This window comes from Carlito syrichta, unplaced genomic scaffold, assembly GCF_000164805.1.
Source record: "Carlito syrichta isolate Samal-C Ts95f unplaced genomic scaffold, Tarsius_syrichta-2.0.1 Scaffold302622, whole genome shotgun sequence".
Taxonomy (NCBI): domain Eukaryota; kingdom Metazoa; phylum Chordata; class Mammalia; order Primates; family Tarsiidae; genus Carlito; species Carlito syrichta.
In genome coordinates, this window is record NW_007246718.1 from 61,801 (window position 1) to 82,429 (window position 20,629).

Sequence of the window (20,629 nt, forward strand, 5' to 3'; positions counted from 1 at the left end):
CCCGGCCCGGTTTTTTTTTTTTTTTTTTTTTTAATTATCTACTCTGTTAGCCAGCTCTCCTCTCTTAGTTTCAAGATCAAAGACTTTCTCTAAAATCATAGTTACTACCTCAGGTCACAATGAGAATTAGGTAAAAGACCTCTACAGTTTAAATGAAGCCTATTTCCTTCATTTAAATAAATATTTTAAATTTTAACTATGAATGATTTCAAACAAAAGCACAGATAATAATGCAACATATCATGATGTCCCCTTACCCCCAATTTAACAGTATTGAGTGCCTTTGCCGAACACGTGCGTGCATGTCTGCGTGTGTGCACGGGCATAAGCCAGACCCAGTTCTGCCTATGTGGAGCTTACATTCTAGCAAAAGAAGATGACTATAAACATGACATCTGTAAGTAAATTCATCCAGGTGCAATGGTTCTTTATTTCTGTGTAAGAAATGACTCCACAGCTTAGTGGTTTAAAATGGAATTCTACTGATTGTTGATCTGTGGCTGAATTTACCAGTCAACCTATGTACGTACTAGTCTGTGAGTACTAATTCACATGCTACTTCTCTCCCTGTCCTCAGTTCCTCACTGGCCACAGGCAGCCCTCAGTCCTTGTCATGTGGGTGTATCCACTGGGCAGATCACAGTGTGGCAGCTGCCTTCAGCTCAGGGAGCACATGGAAAGAGCCAGAGGGAATGAGAGGAAAGTTAGGCTTTCATGACCTCATCTGAGCATGGCATCTTGACGCCTTTGTGCTTCTCTCTTTGTTTAGAGTCAGGTAGGTAGGTCTGGCCCACATTCAGGAGCAAAAGATGGAGCAAAAACCCAGGAGGCAAGACCACAGGCGCCATCTTAGACGCAGTTTACCAAGCAAGGATAGAGAAGGCCCTAGGAGGTGAACAAAAGCCAGTGCAAGGAGGAGGCCCCCAGAGACAGGGTGGTCAGGGAAGGCCTCTCCGGGAGGATGTGTGAACTGAGGTCCTAGTGATGAGAAGGAAGAACAGGGAAGCATAGTCCAAGCAGAGGGAACAGCACATAAGACTCAGAGGCAGGGAAGGGTTTGTCGGAGGAACTGGAAGGAGGCCAGTGTGAAATTAGGCCGGGAAGGTTGTTGGCAGGGCTGTCCTTAGGAAACTGTGGTGACAGAGCAGCCTGTCCTGTTGAGTGTTGAATGTCGTTGTGGAGTTTTGCTGAAACTGGTCTTCTTGCCTTGGCTCCAAGTTCTTGGAGTCATAAAACTTGACTCTGCAGTGGGCCTACTGTACGCAGTATGATGAGCTGGGTGTTATGGGATGTTGGCATCCCTTACCTCAGGACGCCTACAGGGTAAAGGGAAGGGCACAGGCACAAGGCAGAAGGTGGCAGAGGCCATTCTGCAGGAGAGATACTCGCCCCCTCAGGGAGCTGAAGGCAGGCTGATTCAGTCTATCTGGAGAGGTGGGTGGAGCTTCCTAGAGGAGACAGTATTGAAGTATCTGGTGGGTACTGGAGAGAGGTCCTGCCTAGTAACAACAGCAGAGGGAACACTGAAAAGCAGGTCACAAATAGTTAAGCAGGGGAGCAAGCTGGAAAGTGGTCCAGGCTCTCGAGGCCCAGGAGGGGACCTCCAGTGTGGGTGGTGGATTTCTCAGAGATGGGGGAGGGCTCAAAGAGATGATGTCATATGTGAAGTTCACAGTTTTCCCTGTTGAAAAGGGCTCCAGAATGTTTCCTTGGCTTCAGAAGCAGCCTTAGTGCGGTGTGTGATTGGGGAAGCCAGGAACCAGGACAGCCAGGTACTATGTGTGCCTCGATTTCTGTTTTTGCTATTGTCTTTTCTTCTGGTTCCTTCCTCACTCGTCTACACCGATGCTAGCTAAATTCTAGACACTATCCCTGGCAATTTTGGGCTCACAATTATTTAATTGACTCTTCACAACCCCCAACAAGGCAGGCATCATCACCCTGTACAGGGCAATACCTGCAGCCCAGGACGTCAGTGAGCAGCCCTGGGTCTCACAGCTGGGAAGAAGGTGGCGGTTCCACCACAGGCCACGTGCCTCCAGAGCCTGTCCACTTTCCGCTAGCCTACACCTTCTTTTATTTTCCTTTTGAAAAATTCTTGGAGTCAGAAAGCCACACTGGTGTCCATTTAAAAATCATCAGAAGGCATTGTTGGGAACCCATTGAACAGGCTTTGTATTTGTGTGGAAACAGACAGGAAAGGAGGCAGGTGTCTCATTCCTTTCTTCTCAATGGTCTGGACCTTCTGGGCTCTGCAGTGACTGACCCATCGATCCACTCAGTGAATGATTGTTCAGCATGGACTACGTGCCAGGCATTGCTTTTCTGTCCAGAGGCGCAGTGGTAAACACAACGCCAGCCCCTGTCTGGATTGTACCAACTCATGTATGCAGGAAGAGTAAAAGTTGTGTGCTAAATGCTGTGATCCAGGAAGTAAGATGAGGCTACCTCTGCATTCTTTTTTTTTTTTGAGTTGGAGTCTGACTCCATCACCCAGGCTGGAGTGCAGTGGCATGCGCATGGCCACCCCAGCGTCAACCTGCTGGGCTCCAGCGATGCTTCCACCTCAGCCTTCCAAGTAGCTGGAACAACAGGCGTGCACTACTGTACCTGGCTAATCTTTTATTTTTTGTAGAGATGAAGTCTCGCCAAGTTGCCCAGTCTGGTCTCTAACCCGCTGGCTCAGGCAATCCACTCGCCTTGGCCTCCCAAAGTGCTGGAATTACAGGCTTACCTCTGCATTCTTACTGGCGATTGGATGAGCTGAGCTGACAGTTTGTGAACTGGACCCAGGAGTCCTAGACATGTTTGCAGTGGCAGGTGGGGCTGCGGCCGAAGCTTGGTCAGCAAGAGAGGCCTGCTGACCTGCCCAGGAGCAACATAGACCTGTGACCCTGCTTAGGAGCCAGGGCTTCCCCTGAGGTTCCTGGTTCCCAGCCCCCAAGGCCTGTCTCCCATCCTCTTCCTCTATGTTTCTTGAGCAAAGGGGATCCTGTGAGCGAGGTGTCCAGCTTACCTCGCAGGCAGGGAGTGGGGAAATTTACTGGAGAAACTATCCTGGAGTTCTGTGTGGTTGGTGCTTGTTTTTTTGAGGCCGTCCTGTTGCTCACCTCTTGTGGGGTAAAGTGAGCATGAAGGAACACAAACCAGTACGTCAGATGGTGGTAAGGGCTATTTCAAAACCAGAACCAAGTGCTTTAGGAGCAATGGGGAGTGCATGAGACTAGTTCACAAAGTGGACTTAGAAAGCCACACTGGTAAGGTAATCTTGGAATAAAGGCCTGGAGAGGGAAGGGAGTGCACAAAAGTCCTGTGAAAGTGAATCAGGTGCAAGGCCCTTGTGTTTGAGGAACAGCAAGGAGGCTGGTATGGCTGGTAGAGGTTGGCAGGGGCAGTGGTAGGAGAAGGCAGACATCTGGGACCTGGTCGGGTGCCTTGTGTGGACTTGGCTTTGACTCTGGGCCACATTGGGAGCCCCTGGGGGATTTTGATCAGAGTCACAGAGCCAGAACCTTGACCAGTCTGTAAAAACAGATGGAGGGTGGGCAGGGCAGTGAGACCACTTGGGGGCTCCTATAGGAGTCCAGGTGAGAAGGGCTGGTGGTTTGGTCCAGTGTGACAGCAGAGAAAGTGGTGAGCAAATGGCTGGATTCTAGAAAAGCTTCGAAAGGAAAGTCATCAGGATTGCTATGGATTGGACATGGCTACAAGAGAAAGAAGAGTCTGCGATTATCCCAGAGTGTGTGGCCCCAGCTGGTGGAAGACTGGGAGCTGCCATTTGCTGTGATGGAGAAGCCTACAAGGGAGCAGGCTTGGGAAGAAAATCAGGAATCTGGTTTTGGGACTGTTGTTGAAGTTTGGGATGCCTGTTAAACATCCCGAAGGGTGTTGTCGAGGCAGCAGTTGAGCATGAGATGGATTTCCAGCAGGAGACATACACTTAGGGCTATCAGTGTACACATGGAATTTAAAACCAGGAGGCTGGCTAAGGTCCTCTAAAGAGGGTTTTGAAGAGGAATGATTGCAAGCATGTAAGCCATCTGCCCAGAATTGTAATGGAGAAGGGAAGAATCGTCTTCCTGTGCCGGTGAGGAGGGGGGTCTGCCTGGCAAGGCGAGGTCAGGGGCCTCCCAGAGCAACCCGTGATCTTGCTGCCATTTTCAGTACCTTCCCTCATTGTGCCTAGTCTGGGATAATTCTCTTTATCTTCTGGGAATAAAAGCACCAAAGAAGCAAACAGATTGGAAGTGGAAGTTTACAAGGCCGCCTAACTGTTGGGTGCCACTTCCACGGTCCCCCGTAGCTGCTTCAACTTGAACGTGTTGCATCCGTGAGCTGAACCATGTTCTCTCTGCAGCTGCTGCTGGAGGAGCCTGTGACTTGTCTGCACTTGGGGTATTCAGTACAGCCTGGAACAGGCATTTGCTTTATTTTTCTTCTCTACCTGATGTCTCATCAATGTTTTCAGGGGCTGAGTCATTAGGGAGGTGGGAGCTAGATCAATTGTTGAGGTCAGACATTGCCTTTGTAACTTGCTGAAGGCAAGTCTTCTGTTTTCTTTGAAAAGGAAAGTTAGAGCCCAGAATACTTTCCTAACCAATGTGGAGGCAACCTGTGAGCCCTGGGACTGGGGAAGGAAAGGAGACATGCCCTGTTCATACCTTGGTGGTCCTTGAGGAGGGTGCCAGCAGAGGAACTGTCCTCTTGGGCTTCCAAGGTAACAAAATTCTCTTCAGCCCACTTCACCATCACCTTCCATGTGGGAGGCCCTCGTAGAATATTTATTGATTAAAAGAGATTGAAAGAAATGGATGTAACCATGTGCACCCAAGGTCATAATAGTATTTTCCAATGGAGAATTCATGCTGCTGTCTTGCAACTTAGGGAGTCCCCTCACATAAGGGCATATCACAAGGAAGGAGGGGTTGAAGCCGTTCCATCTTTGTCCTTCATGTGCTGTCCTAAACTTGATACATACAATTTCTAGCTCCCTGGAAGAAGAAAACTGCTGTTGTTCTTGTTTAAAGATGAATGGTAGTGGATTTCTGGTGATTGGAGGTGTTGAAGCAGAGATTAGGCAGTTCCTTGGTGGCTCTGTTAGTCAGGACTGTCTAACCCAAGTGATAAGAAACCCAACTCAAACTGGGTTTAACAAAAAATAAAGCCTGTAGATTCATGAGAAGATGCTCATGGATTAGGCTAACCTTAGGTAAGGCTGCATCCAGAGGCCAAATGGTCAAATGTGGGTATTCTCTTTTTCTGCTGCTTTCTCCCTTTCTCCTTTGTGGTCTTTATTCTTAGGCAGTCTTTCGCTATGTGATGGTTCCTGGCTGTACCAGGTTCTCAACCTAATGAGTTTAACCATTCTAGTGATAAGAGAGGGTTTCTTTTCTAATAGCATCAACAAGATTCTTAGAATTGAGTCTCATTGGCCTGGCTTGAGTCTCCTGCCATCCCTGAATCAGTCACTGTGGCCAAGGGATGAAATAGGCTGATTAGCAGGGCCAGGCACAAACGACTGGGCAGTGCGGGTATTCGGTTAGCCGCCACAAACCATGGGAGTTAAGGCTGGTAAGGAAGTGGTTCCCCAAGAAAAAGCAGGGTTCCTTTAGCTTAAAAAGAAAAGAATTGCTTCTAGACAGAGAGAACTCTTTTTTCTCTCCCAGATTCTGGAGGAAGGTGTGTTCTTGTAACACTGATTGCTCAAGTGATAGAAAGCAGAGGAAGATCACTTCTGATGTGCCACTCTGTTGGGGGTGGCCCAGGGAGGGAAGCATTGTAATATTTTTGCATCTATCTTCACTGAGCATGTCTTGGAGGTTCAAGTGATCCAGAAAAACAGTTTTATTTCCCATGGTCCTCAGCAGAGAAAAAGGTCCCTGATGATGGGACATGCCTGCTGTGGGTGAGATTATGTGCTGCTGCTTCAACACACGTGATCTCAGTCACATCCCACAGCACTCTTGGAGGGAGGAGATTATGACCAACCTCCATTTTGCTGGTGAAACAGTAAGGCTTAGAGGTGTGCAGAACCATACAAAAATAATACCTCCTGTTTGTGGGACACAACCAGTGAAGCTTGGTCCCAGATTCACACCCTTGTGTCTGCCCTTAAATTCCACGTTGTTGACATTTTAAACCCTATCTTTTCTTTCCATTGGACTGGCAATGAAGCATATAGACATTTTAGGGATGTGCGCATTTTCATGCATCAGTTAATGTTATAAGGATCAGAATCTCAGCATCATTTATAAAGTAGAGCCCTAGTTGTGTATTAACTCATTTAATCCTCATAACAACCCTAAGATAGTAGTGTGCCTGCCATTTTTAAGATGCAGAAATTGAGACCCAGAGAAGTTGAATGGCTTACCCAAGGTCACCAACAAGTTACTGGCAGATTGGGACAGAATCCTGGCCATTCAGCTCCAAGTTTATCCTTCTAACCGCTACCCCACATGCTTGCTGATACTTGAGTACAGTTGTCCCTCTGTACAGGTGTTTGTGTTCACAATTTACTAGACACAGTGAAGGGCTGTGGAGCAAGGCAGTCGTCACCTGCAGGGGCCGCTTCTCAGCTTCACGCGAGGGCTGTTTGATATGAGAAAGGGACTCATCAAATGTAATGTGTTTTCATTTACTGTCTTTCTCTTGAAACTTGGGATGTAATTTATTGAAATATTCAGGAGATCTCTGTGTATTCCAAAAGAATAGGATTAAAACTGCACACCAGCCTCCACCAATTTTTTAAGACATTAGAATATGACAGAGCGTCACATAATTTCAGAATGTACATCTTTATGTGAAAGTCTGGGCTTTTCAGCATTCTGTAAAATAAATGTAAAAGCTATAATCCAGGGTGAAATATTTTCTGGAAAAGCTTCTGATTTGGGGAGCTAGTGTTAGCTGCATGGTATTCTGTAACCTGCTGGGTCTAGCAACCAATTCTTAGGAATAAGAAGAAGCTGCCGGGTAGTGAACCCCTGCCCTGGGCCAGGCTGGCTGCTCTCAAGTCACATCTTACCCTAAGTAAAGTCACACTCAACAGGATGGGTCCCCCAGTGATTGGCAGGGCTTGGAAGAGGCGGGCCTAGCTTTGAACCTGTTCTCCTGGCTTGTACTGGCTGGCCTCTTCTGGCCTTCCAGCTTCGACTTGGTGTCACTTTTTCTAGACAACTCCCACTTCCCAGGTCAGGTGGGTGCTTGTCCTTCATGTTCTCAGGGCCACACCACCTGGAATCCCACGGGACACAGAGCTCCTTGAGGGCAGGCAGGGATGGGACCTGGCCACGCTGACACCCACAGCCTAGGACAGTGCCTGGCACACAGTGACTGCACAGTGAATGTTGATACTTGAATGAAGAAACACAAATGAACGACTGAGGGACCAAATGAATAAGTGGTTCCAGATTGTGCAGGGAGGTGCATTTGGCCTCACAAAGGAAGGAAGTTTATAAAACAAGGGTCCCAGAGCAGGGAGAGGTTGTCCAGCATGTAGTGTGAGAAGGGGCTCCGGTTCCAATCCAAGGCCCCTGGCTGTCAGCTCTGACTAGGGCTAACCCTCTGCAGGCCTCTGCCTGCTCACATCTGTTGGATGTAGCCAGTGACCAGAGCATAGGGCCATGAGAGCGGTTGTGTATCCACAGAGTTTAAAACAGGGCTTGGTGAATGGCAGGTGCTCAGTATATATTTGCTGAGTGAGGGACTGATAATTTTCAGATAGAAGCAGTGTCTTGAGAAGAAACCATGGATGGGCCTTGCAAGGTGCCATATGGGACTCAAGGATGGGGCCTAGTATGAAGTCTGGTATGGAATGCATGCTGTCAATATTTGCTCAATATTTGCCTCCCCTTCCTCCTTGTTCTCATTTTCTTCTTGGCCGCCTGCCTAGCAGGCTGGAGAAGGCTTTCTATGCTAGGGAGGCCATGAGGTGCTGCCTGCCAACTCTTGGGTCCTTGAAATCAATGGCTGTCCTCTGTGAGGCAACCCGTCCACAGTGCTTTTGAAAGGAGAGGCCAGCAGAGCCTTTTAAAGTAATTCATGACCCATTTTCCTAGGCCTAGCAAAGCACGATGTTTTGTGCTTGTGATAAGGGATTATTACAGCCATTGTGTGGTGCCAGGTAAACTGCCATGTGTGTTGTGTTAACAGAAGGGGGCCTTTGCCCCTTCACATTGGGCCCCCCCCATAATCGATCCAGCAAAAATGAGCCCTGGAAGTGTCTGGTGACATTGGTGACTTTGGCAGAAATCTCAAGTGAGACTCATAGAGTTGGGTAAGAGCCTGTGTTCTGTGCCAGAGCTGCGGCCTGCCAAGGAGACAGTGCTGTCTCCTGGCATGCATGAAGGCCGTCATGGTCATGCCACACCTCCTTCTGGGGAAGCTCTGTGTAAGAGTGTAGTCTGGGCATCAGGTATTGTAACCATCTCCATATGGCCATGAGCAAGTGTTCTAGTCCTTGTGTACCTCAGCCCCCTCCCCTGTAAAATAGGAACAACACTAGCACCTAGCATGATGTCTAAGACCTCTGAGTGCAGTTGTGCAGGTTGTACACTGCATAGTGGCTGTGGCTCTGGGGGAACCTGTCGGATTTGTATCTAGCTGTGCTCCACTCCAGGCCCATGGGGCTGTGCCCTTTTTCTTATTTGTACAAAAGAGCCTTTATGTTGAGCCTGATGTGCTTGACATGTGATCAGAAAACAGTAACTATTGTTGCTACCCCTACTGAGGGATGGAGGAGAGGGATGGACAGATCAGAGGAGTTGGAGAGGGAGGTCAGCGGTGGTTGGAGCTGGGCTTTGGTGAGAAGGATTTCGGGAGGTGTGTATGGCAAGGAGGTGGTGCAGACCTGTTCTCAGTTGGCTAATGTCAGTCCTTCCTTTGAAATGTTTTCTCCCTTCTCCCACACCCTCCACTGCTTTTGTGACTTTTCAGAATTTGGATTAGGCAAAATAAGAATGTAGAGAGAATGGCATCATGTCCTTCTGTGAGCCATTACCCAGCCCCATCAGTTCCAGCAGCCAGCACCTCCAGGCCCCGCACTCTCCCACACCACCCCTGGTATTGTTTAGGCACAGATTGCACACATCATGTCATTTTGCCTATCAGCATCACCAAAGGGTTTCAAGCAGAGTAGGGGCATGATCCAGCTGGGTGTCTAGCAGGTCCATTGGGCATCCACTGGGGCGGGGTAGCAGAGAGGCTGTGGTGTCTGAGTGGGAGGGGTGCTTCTGAATCAAGCTTTAGCAGCAGGGGTAGAGCACAAGGGACAGGTCTGGAGAGATTAGGGCTTTAGATTCCACAGGATCACTGGCTGTGTCTGCAAGTGCCTCTTTAGTGGGATAATCACAGTTAGCATTTATGAAGTCCTTATGCATGCCCAGCCCTAAACTGAGCACTACTTTTGTATTATTTAAACCTTACAAATGTTCTGTAAGATTTGCATTATTAGCCTCGTTTAATGAATGAGAAGCCAGAGGCCAGTAAGGTGAAAGTAAGTTGCTCAAAGTTACAGCTGGGAAGGTGGGAATGGTGGGTTTAATCTACAGTTGCCAGGCTCTGGAGTGGTTGTCTTAACCACTATACTGCCCAGCCTCTCCTGGCAAAGCTTCAACAGGATGGGTGGACACCAATGGGGGCACCTGCTTGAAAACCTTCCCGCCACAGATGCCTCTGATGTTCTTAGGTGAGCTCATCCTTCAGCAGACGGCTAGAGCTTTCTCCTGTCACTGCTTGTCTGTCTCAAGCAACACCAAGAAGGTGTCACTTGCTATTTGAGCGTTGTCACCTCTCTGAGTCCTGCCTCTGCCCTTTTAGGGTGGTGGCGGGAGACAGGGGGGAGGAGAGCTGTTCCCTGGGCTGTTAGAAGCTGGTCCGGGGCTCACCGCCTATTCCCAGAAAGGTCACATGTCGGGAGGAATGACCCCGGCTTTGGGGCTGGGACCTGCAGCCCATGGCAGAGCTAAAACGGTACCCAAGCATCTATATCTCAGAGGCATTCCCTTATTAAATGAACTGTTGTTAGTGCTGGAGTTTTTTTTCTTTTCTTCCATCAAAGCATAATCCTAGCCAAATGTTTGTAAGTATCACACTTCAGGCTCAGCATTCTAGCACAAAGGGATGTGTTACAGAGGAGATGAAGGGAGTCTTTTAAATGGGAAGTTATCACCAGGGATACTTATCTCGGTGGGTCTGCAGACAGCCCAACAACTCTGTCTCTGTGGATCTTTAGAATGAATCTGCCCTACGGGTTTTGGTTAAACTTGTCGCTTGGTGGCTTTGTGATATGCTACAGAGGAGGCGGCGTCCTGAGATACTATAGCTCCTGCCTCACCTGGGCAAGCCTTCCTGGAGCCAGCCCTGCACACGGCATGATCAAAGCAAAGGGAGGCCTGGCAGGAAGAAGGAAACTGGAGAGACTCAAAAGATGGGAGATGCAGGACTGTGAACTCTAGAGCCAGACTGGCCCCTCCTTGCAGACTACATGATTTTGGATATTTGCATCACCTTCCTGAGTCTTGGTTTCCTCTATCTGTAAAATGGGGGTTGGTCTCCACCTCCCAGGCTTGTAGTTAGTGCTGATGTGTTAAGTGCTCAGAATGCTGTTGGACCCATAGCAAGTGCTCATTCTGTTCCTTCAGGGTCCTCACTGGGTAACTGCCCGGACAGGGTCATTTCTTTGTACTCGTGACAAGCCTGTGCAGTAGGTGACAGTATCCTCACTTTACAGGTTCCAAGAATCAAGGATGTGGTTATGTACTCAAGGTCCCACAGCAGTGAATAGACAGGACCTGGATTTAACCTGCACACGTTTCATTTTTCTCCTGGATGTGGGCATCAAGAAGTGTAATACCTGACAGTCTCCCAGCATGTCTTTGCATTGGGATTTTCACTTGAAACTGGTTTCCAAATTGCCTTCGCATGAAGCAAAACCCATTTTGGAGACGGCCCTTCCTGGCTGCTGGGAGCTCCTGGAGGTTTCTTTGAGCATCTCCTTTGGTGTTGTCTCTGTGGAGGGTCTTTCTTACTTGCGGTGCCTCTTCCCTTACTGCTAGGGTCCCCCTGAGGGGGAATGTTTTTGGACTGGTCTGTGACAAGCCAGATGGGGTCTTGAAAGGTTTGGAGGATAGTGGGAGCAGCCACAGCCAGGTGGTTCCGCCTCTGCCAACTGATGGCAGACATTCACTGAGGGATTGGCAGTGCCTTTCCTGGGCTACATGTATGTGCAGGTATGTGTGTGACAGCATCCCTTACTGTTGGTGGTGTTCTCAATCCCTGGTCCCAGGGTTCGTCACCTCTCCTGCGTCCTCTGCTGTTTCACTGGTACCTGGAGATGCTAGCCCCAGCATCACAATGGTGGTGTATGCTGAGGCAGGGCAGGGAGTATGGACAAGAATATGGACTCAGACATTTGAACCCCAGTTCTATTGTTTACTGCCTGTGTGGTCTTGGGCAAGTTGCTCACCCCAGTTATTTCAGCTACAGAAATAAGGACAGTAACAGTGCTTGCCTCTAGGGGCGTTGTAGGGTTCTTATGCACCACCGTGTGTGGAGAGTACATGGAACGGTCCTGGTGCCGATCAAATGCTCTGGAAACCGGCCCTCTCCTCCCCACCATCATCATTGCTCCTGAGCCCCTTACGTGGAGAGAGAACCTCAGTTTGCAAGACATTTCCCCATTTCTCTTCTCCTTCGAATCTCATGGCCCCCAGTGGAGGAGCAGAGAGCATTGGATTAAGAGCAGGAAACCTGTTCTGCAGTCGTGGCCTGCTGAGCTACACAGTGTTAGACAGGTGGCTTGCGTCCCTGAGCCGAGGTTTCCCTCACTTTCAAGTGGACACAGCATTTTTCTTCCTGGGCTATTGATTTGTTGTCTGAAGGTCATGTGATGGGAAGAACACGAGCTTGGGGCTCAGGTTTCACTGTTGACTCATGAACTCTGTGACCTTGGACTGTTACTCAGTCCCTGAGCCTTACCTTCCTCTGCTGGTAAATGGGCACCATATGGTAACATTGTGCAAATGGCCTGGCAGTGCCAGGGTCAAAGAAAGTGGTGGCATCTAGAATTTTGTGAGGACTTCCTGTGACTCAGTGTCTACTGCTAGGTCTGGTCACCCACTCTTACAGGTAACATTCCTAATTTTCTTAGTTTTTGAGGCTGAATTGACACTACAAGAAAACAATATACAGGATTAGCATCCTAAATCTAAAAATCCAGTATTCAAAATGCTCCAAAATTTGAACCGTTTTGAGTGCTGACATGCTGATAAAAGGAAATGCTCACTGGAACATTTGGATTTCAGATTTTGAGATTTGGGATGCTCAACCTATAAGTATAATGCAAATATCCCCAAATCCAAATCCAAAACACTTCTGGTCCCACATGTTCAAATAAGGGACACACAGCCTATATATGTATTTGAAAGAATGACAGGTGTTGATAGCATTGGTTTATCTTATTTTTCTTTTAAACTCTCTTAGTGAATTTTATGCAAGCATGGCTGTATTTTGGCTTTCTTTTTTGTCATTATTATTCATCATTGTTTTTTATAATTATTAATGTAAGTTGCGTCAAATACAGCATATATGTTGTAGATAAGTGTTTCTCAAACTATCTGTATAGAGCCAGTTTTTAAAAAAATTTCAGTTCATTGTAAACTAATAACTTTTATGCAATACAAAAAAACCTAGAAAAAGCTTAGAATTCCTGGGTTACATAGCAATATGAAATTGCTTTACACATTTCTAAATGCTTACTTTCCATTCATTTTCTTTTATTCTCTTAGACTGGTAGCAGAAAGTTGGCTTGTCAATGCCAATTTGGGGCCACCCCTTACACAGCACTGTGGTAGACTCCTTCACTGTGCCACTTCTGGGAACAGTCACACTACATGTGACAACTGTAGCCAGGCCTCCATGTCCATGGGTTCTACGTCTGTGGGTTCAACCAACTGCAGATTGAAAATATTTGGGGAAAAAAAGGCATCTGTACTGAATGAGCACAGGCTTTTTCTTGTTTTTATTCCCTAAACGACACAGTGTAACAACTATTTACATGACATTTATGTCACATGAGGTATTATGAGCCATCTATAGATGACTTAGTCTACCGGAGTATGTACATAGGTTATAGCAGATACCACACCATATTGTATCAGGAGCTGGAGCCTCTGAAGGCTTTGGCATCCCAGGCAGGATAGTTCTGGACCAATCGCCTGAGGACACTGATGGTCAAGTGGTCTGCTGTCTGCTGCAGGCAGGCAGAGCTCATGCGGTTTTCCCCTGGCTGTGACTTTGTTCACATCGTTGAGAGTTTGGAGGCTGAGAGTTGACAAGTGGTGAAGCTTCTGTGACATCGCTGTTTCACAAGAGGTGAACTGAAAACTGTTTTCTCCAGCTGGGGATGGCCCAATTGCAGGTCAAAGCCAAATCTGGGAGATGCATCCCTTTGTCTTTGCCAGTGGTCTCGAATTCTGGTTGATCATTACAGTAATGGTGGCTTTAAAAAAATTTTTTTATTATAAAGATTTGGGGTATAATTCCGGGTTAGGTATACAAACATTGATCATGCAGGTACCCCTGTTGATGAGGTATGGCCCTCCCTCCCCTAACAGTTTCCCTCAACTGCCAATTCTACCCCTCCCCCCCACCGACAGTTTCCCATTACTGCCAATCGCTTTCTTATAGCATTATAATTGTTCAAGGTCCTCTTATGAATGAGAACATATGGAACTCTATTCTTTGTTTCTGTGATATACGGGCAGCCAACAGACATATGAAAAAGTGCTCAACCTCACTCATCATCAGAGAAATGCAAATCAAAACCACAGTGAGATACCACCCAACCCCGGTAAGAATGGCCATCATTAATAAAACAAACAACAACAGATGCTGGCGAGGATGTGGAGAAAAAGGAACACTTCTACACTGCTGGTGGGAATGCAAACTTGTACAATCTCTCTGGAAAACAGTGTGATGATTTCTGAAAGAACTAGAAATTGACATTTCGTATGACCCAGCAATTCCCCTGTTGGGAATATACCCGGAGGAACTCAAATTATTCTACAAAGAAGATACCTGCACACATATGTTTATTGCAGCTCTATTCACAGTAGCAAAAACATGGAACCAACCATGTTGCTCATTGAAGCAGGACTGGATTTAAAAAAAACATGGTGGCTTTAAAAAGTACTTCCTTGAATTCCTTCCCCTCAATCCACTGAATTTGAATTTCTGGGGCTGAAGCCAGAAATCTGCATTTTTTGGAAACCCTCTAAGTGACTGATGATCAGCTTGGATTAGGAGCCATTTGTCTGTACCATGCTATTTCCCTCTACTCTGAGGGTCAAACTTATCTTTCTTTTTTTTTTTTTTTTCCTTTGAGACAGGGTCTCACTTTGTCACCCAGGCTGGAGTGCAGTAGCATGATCATAGCTCACTTCAGCCTCAATATCTTTGGCTCAAGTGATCCTCCTGAGTTGCTGGGACTAGAGGTGTGGGCCACCATGCCTGGCTAATTTTTTTGGAGAGACAGGCATTTACTCTCTCATACAGGCTGGAATTTAGTAGTACGATCATAGCTCACTACAACCTTAGACTCCTGGCCTTAAGTGATCCTCCTGCCTCAGCTTCTTAGTAGCTGGGGCTACAGGTGTGTGCCACCACAATTGGCAAACTTTTTTTTTTTTAGAGATAGGGTCTTACTATACTGGTCTCATACTGTTGGCCTTAAGTGATCCTGCCACCTCAAACTTACCTTTCTTAACCACCAAAGGGGTCAGCTTTCTACCATACACCAAGATGGAGTGCAACGAGCACAGCTATTAGCACCATCAAGGCATGAGTTCAAATCCCTGTTCTGTCACTTCCTAACCCTGACATTTTAGGCTTATAACCCAACCCCTCTGAGCCTCAGTGACCTCATTGACAAGGAAGACATGCTTGCCCTGCAGGAAGGTTGCAAGGATTACATGAACTGGTGGACCAAACGCCTGTAAGAGGCCTGGCACATAGTTGGGTGCTCTGGAGTGTGTTAAGGCAGTGTGGGCACTGTCTAGGTTAGTTCTTAACTAGGCAGGTGCACTGTAGTTATCACAGAAAGAAGTTCCAGCTCCCTCCCCACTGGCAGTGTAAACTAGGGGCCAGAAAACAGCTTCCTTAATTTCCTGCGGACTAATTTTCAGGGAATATAACAAATGAGGGCAGAAAGAAACATGTCAGAGTCTTAAACTGCTTCTGAGTGTCAGAACATAGCAAGTGCCTGATGGGGATTTAGGGCATGGGTTGCCATAGGAGTCTGCTGTGCATGTGCCAGGGCCCATTAGACAAGTGACTTCGGAATGTTGTCTCTTAGAGAAGTCTCCCCTCACAACGCTATCTTCTCTCCAAGTCATTCTATCATAATTTACCAAATGCCCAAGGATGTGAACTGTGTGGGACTCGCCTTTCCCCGCATCCCTAGCACCAATCACCATGCCTAGCAGGTAGGTGGTTAGCAACTCTGATGTTCTTGCTTGGGAGACAGTGAGTGTGTCTCCTCACAGCTGTCCAAGTTCCTTGGTGCAGCACATGGAGGCTCTTTTCCATCTGGCCTCTGCAGATCTACCCATCTGCTGCCTCCTCCATGTCTCCTTTCATGATCATCCATCACATGAAACCAGCTCTCATCCCCTGAGCACATGCTCTGCTCCAGATGTGCCTTGAGCACGTGCCTCTGCTGTCATCCTCACAGTGACCCAGTGAGGCGCACGAGGTTTCTGATGCCCATCTTGCACCAGTCTTGCACCAAAGCCTGAGACATTAACCACCTCTCTCAGCCTCTTACCTGGCAACCTCTGGTGTAAACCTTTGCACCTGCAGTTTCTTCCATGGGACATACCTCACTCCTTGTCTTCAGGTGACCTGGAGCTCATATGTTTAAGGATTGTGGGGGCTGAATGAGCTAGTGAGATGCCAAAAGGGAGAGATGGGGTTGGAGAGAGAGGCTGGGACCACTTCTCAAAGAAGTTTGGATGCTATCCTCAGGGCAGTGAAAGCATTGAGCATATTAAAGAGCAGGTGACGATGTTAGAAGTTATTGGGAAAAATACACTGCCTGCTTGGGACCTGTGGATTGGAGGGCATCTGTTCTCTCTGTACCCTATTTCCTGGCATTCTCAGTTGAAAATAAGAAGGTCAGGTAAGACCTGTAAGTGCCCTCAAAACTTCAGAAAAATTTCAAGAGGCAGTCGTTCTGCAGCCAACTTTTATTTTGATGATAACAGAACTATTTGTGAACTTGCTTTCTTTTTCTGGGGCTCTTTCTGAGTCTCGAGTTTATTTCCAGTTATACTGGAATTTGGAAATAGTTATTCAAGGAACAGTAAGCTCAGTATGGTTTATGTAAGATGAAAGCTTTTTATATCAATGGCTGTAGGTAGAGGTAGGGAATATAAGAACTCAGGGGTTAGCTTAGTCCAATGAATATCGTCATTTTAATGATTGCTGAAAATTATTTATCAGATTTTGTCTCCGGAGTTGCATCGAATTTTTCTTTTTCATTTCCTAGTGAAATGAAAGATTTGTCTGATGTGATCAAGTCCTACTCTTCTGGCTGCAAAAGAGAACCAGGGTTTTGACAACTTATGATAAACACCACTTGGAGCTGGAATATTTTGATGTTTTATGCATTTATGGAAAATTGCTGTAACACTCTGGCTCCCACTGCAAAACAAAACAAAAACAAAAACAAAACACAAAATCCTGCTTTGCTTTGCAAATGACAGTGGTATTTATTTAAAGCTCATGTTTTGTGGGGACACATGAACAGGTCATTAGCAGTGATATAGGCAGCTGTGTGGTAAATGGAGTCATAGCCCTTCCCCACCTCAGGAAGCTCGGTGGGGGTGGGAGTGTTTGTGTGATTTCCATGTGGAGGATTCACACAGGCATTATTAGTGATATTGTATTTGTTTGTGAAAGGCCATAGGAAGATCAACTCAAGCTTTTCTTATCCTTAAAGAATAAGGCAACTGAGGAATATTAATTTTAGTTCCATACAAAGGAAAAGGCTGATGAAAGGGCTCAGTGACTTATTCTTCCTTTGTTAATTGCACAATTCTTGCAGTGTCTTTTGTGCTGTTTCTACTTAGTATTTCACACCAGCTTGAAAGAGGTCAGGACCTCTGGGACAGAGGGGGTGCTGTTTTGAGTGGGAGCTTACAGAGCAAGTTAATGGAAGCACCAGATGACAATTAGGAGCCTGATGCATTTCGTGTTGATTGCACAATGACTCCCTTTTATTTCAGGTGAAGAATGTCGTTCTGTTTTTTGTTTTTTTTTTTTGAGTTGGAGTCTCACTCTGTCACCCAGACTGGAATGCAGTGGCACGCTCCCGGCCACCGCAGCCTTGACCTGCTGGGCTCTGGCGATCCTTCCGCCTCAGCCTTCCAAGTAGCTGGAACTACAGGCACGCTACCACACTTCGCTAATTTTTTTGATTTATTGTAGAGATGAGGTCTCACCAAGTTGTCTAGGCGGGTCTCGAACCCGCGGGTGCAGGCTATCTACCCACCTCAGCCTCCCAAGGTGCAGGATTACAGGCTGAGCCACAGAGCCCGGCTGAGAATGTCGTTCTTTAAAGTTTAGAATCTAAGCGTTTTTCTCTCACTGCTGAATGGGAACTTAAATGAGGAAAATAGAGAGAACAAGAAGGAAACATATTCCTTGATGAATCATCATATCCTGGTGCCTTTTCTTCTGTCTTATTCTTTATTTAACAGCAGAAAGAATGGGGGCTCTGCTTTGTTCCCCCGAGGTAAGACTTAGGTTAGTGACTCTCCTTATTTTCACAAAGACTTCTCCCTATATTCCTTCTTTTTTCAGACTATATCTCATGGAAAGCACTTTCTACAAATGGCCTAGTATTATTTCTGCACAGCATATGGTGTGATATGTGCTTAGGTCAAGTCTAGGGTGCAGGAGGGGTGATCTCTTAGAAAGGGCAGGGGGCCAGGAGCCCGGTGAGGGTCTTCTTAATCTCATATTCTGTGGACTTGTCTTTAAGCTGCTTGGAAGATTCTTCATTCATGGGTTCTTGAAGAGCAGGGTTACATCTCACATTTCTCTTAAATGCCTACATAAATTTTTCTTGAGTAGTCTGTGTGTAGTCACCTCTATTTTGATCTATTGGGAATTAACTGAGAATATTGAATAATTCAATTTAGAAAATTTCAGTGGCTCACAGCAGGTCCAAATGGGTTGCATCCGGGCACAGCAGAGAGTGGTAGGATCATAGCACACAGCCAGGACTCTGGAGAGTGTCCCTTGTTAGCCATACGACCTTGAGCAAGCTCATTAATTCCTAGGACACTATTTCTCTTTCTGTAAGTTGGGAATAATGACATCTGCCTCAGAGAGCTGGTGTGGTGAAGATCTGAAGAGTGCACAGGAAGGATTTATCCCAATGTAGAATAAACAGGGACTGAAGGGTAGTTGTGCTGCCATGGTTTTTTCTGTCAGCATTGTTGTCACTATCCTTGATGAGGTTCTGGCTCTGTTTTCTTGGTTTTCAGAAACAAGGACTTAAGGAACAGAATGGTCTAAAGTACTCTCGTGATACCAGTAACAGGTATAGCTCAGATGAGAAAGAAAGCCTTTCTAGAAAAATGTTCATTAATAAGAATAAAAGCCTGAGGTCCAAAAATGTCCTGATGTAGTCCTTCTCTGATCATAAACTTCAAATCTTTGACTCCTAAGTGTTAAAATCAAGCAAGTCAAAACATGTTCCCCATACGTATGGATTACATGGCTCATAGGTAAGCAGTGTTGTCATCTTTGGCCCCAGCGAACTGCCGATGCCTTACTGACAAGTAACTGGAAGGAAGGTCCAGGGAAGGTAGGACCAGACCTGGGGAGGGTGGTGTGCTTCTGAGCCTCACTGTTTGGCACTTGTGTTCCAGGTGGCAGAGATGCACGGCGAGCTGATTGAGTTCAACGAGCGCCTGCACAGGGCCCTGGTGGCCAAGGAAACCCTCGTGTCCCAGATGAGACAGGAACTCATTGATCTCCGGGGACCGGTGAGTGCTCCCATAGGACAGCCTCAGCCTTGCCATCTGCCCTCCTTCTTTCTGTCCACTAGCCTGCCCACAGCCCCACTGCTTAGTCTGTTCGTTGTTAGTGATGTCCAGGGCAGGGAAAAGCACAGAGCCTGAAACAGTAAGCAGCAGTGCATGCACTGGCCAGTTTTATCTGCCTTAACCTCTGCCATGTGTGCTGTTGTTTGGATGGGAGGGGGAGAAGAACAAAATTTAGAAATTTGTTTGAAACAATTTTTCATATTCCTCCCTCTAGTAATCTGTATTCTGAAACTGGCATATAGTTTTCCCCTCCATATTTTCATACTTTGCTTCATAAATAAATTTCCATGAGCAGTAAACAGTTTCTCTTTTGTGTCCTTAACCTTTCCCCACAGGGTATAACTTATACATATCTGTTTGCCACTTGTTTTTGTTTCTTTTTGATTCACTATTATGGCTTGAGGAGTATCCCACATACATCCTCATGTTTGGTTTTCAGCTGTGGCGTTGGTGATATTGTAGGTCATATAATTCTTTGTTCTAGGGTTGTCCTGAGCATTGCGGGATGTTGAGCAGCGTCCCCCATTTCCACCCACTTGAGCCCAGTGGCTTCACCGCCCTCAGTTGTGGCAACCACAAATGTCTCCAGGTGTTGTCACATGCCTCTTGGTTTTCAGAACCAGGCAGAATCACCCATGGCTGAGCTCTGTTGATTCAACATTCTCTTTTTTGTCTATGTAGTTCTCTGCTAAGTGAAATACCGTGATCTTTTTTATTCAGTTGTGTGTTTATGGACATTTAATTTGTTTCCAGTATTTTGCTATTACAAACCATGATGTCATAAGCTTCTAATACTTGTCCTTTTGTCCATGTATATAATAAATTCTTCATTTTAAAACCTCTTTGTTATGTAAAGTGTTAAGCACCAAGGTATGCAGATAGATATATTGCACTCTTTGGCATACATGGTCAAGTTGCAACTATTTTCAGTTATGGCCAATCTGATTTCAAGTTGTCTATATCAACTTCTTCCTCCTGTATCATTTGAATCAAGTACTGGATATTACTTTATGTATAGACATCTTAGTATTGTCTCTAAAAATAAGTAAACATATTATTGCTCCTCATTACCAGTAGTTCCTTTGTGTCATTAAATATGTCAGTAGTCAAACTTCCAGTTTTCTCATAATTTTCATAGTGTTTTGGACTCAGGATCCACATGAGATCCACACATTATAATTGGTTGATATGTCCCTATGATTATTTTTCTTTAAATTTTAAAAATTATGTTAAACTATACGTAACATAAAATTCACTATCTTAATCATGTTTAAGTGTGCAATTCAGTGGCATTAAGTACATTCACATATTGTGCAACCATCACCACCATCTGTCTTCAGAACTTTTTTATCCCCAACTGAAACTCTGTCCCCATTAAACACTAACTCCTCATCCCCTCCCCCAGCCCTTGGCAACCACTGCTCTATTCTCTGTCTCTATGAATTTGACTGCTGTCTTATACTTCTTTTCATCTATAGAGTCTTCCCTCATCTCTTAACATCTGTTTTTTTCTATGT

At 46.2% G+C, this 20,629-nt stretch overlaps 1 protein-coding gene across 1 annotated transcript in view; it reads left to right on the forward strand.

The window, feature by feature from the left end:
* Nucleotides 1-20,629, forward strand: part of LOC103259363 (sorting nexin-29-like) — a gene marked incomplete at its 5' end in the record, with an annotated part of 286,922 nt that overhangs the window by 59,477 nt on the left and 206,816 nt on the right. The window contains one exon of the mRNA XM_008057037.1: nucleotides 18,936-19,052. Within this exon, the coding sequence (XP_008055228.1) occupies nucleotides 18,936-19,052 (117 nt within the window). The remainder of the gene's footprint in view (nucleotides 1-18,935; nucleotides 19,053-20,629) is intronic.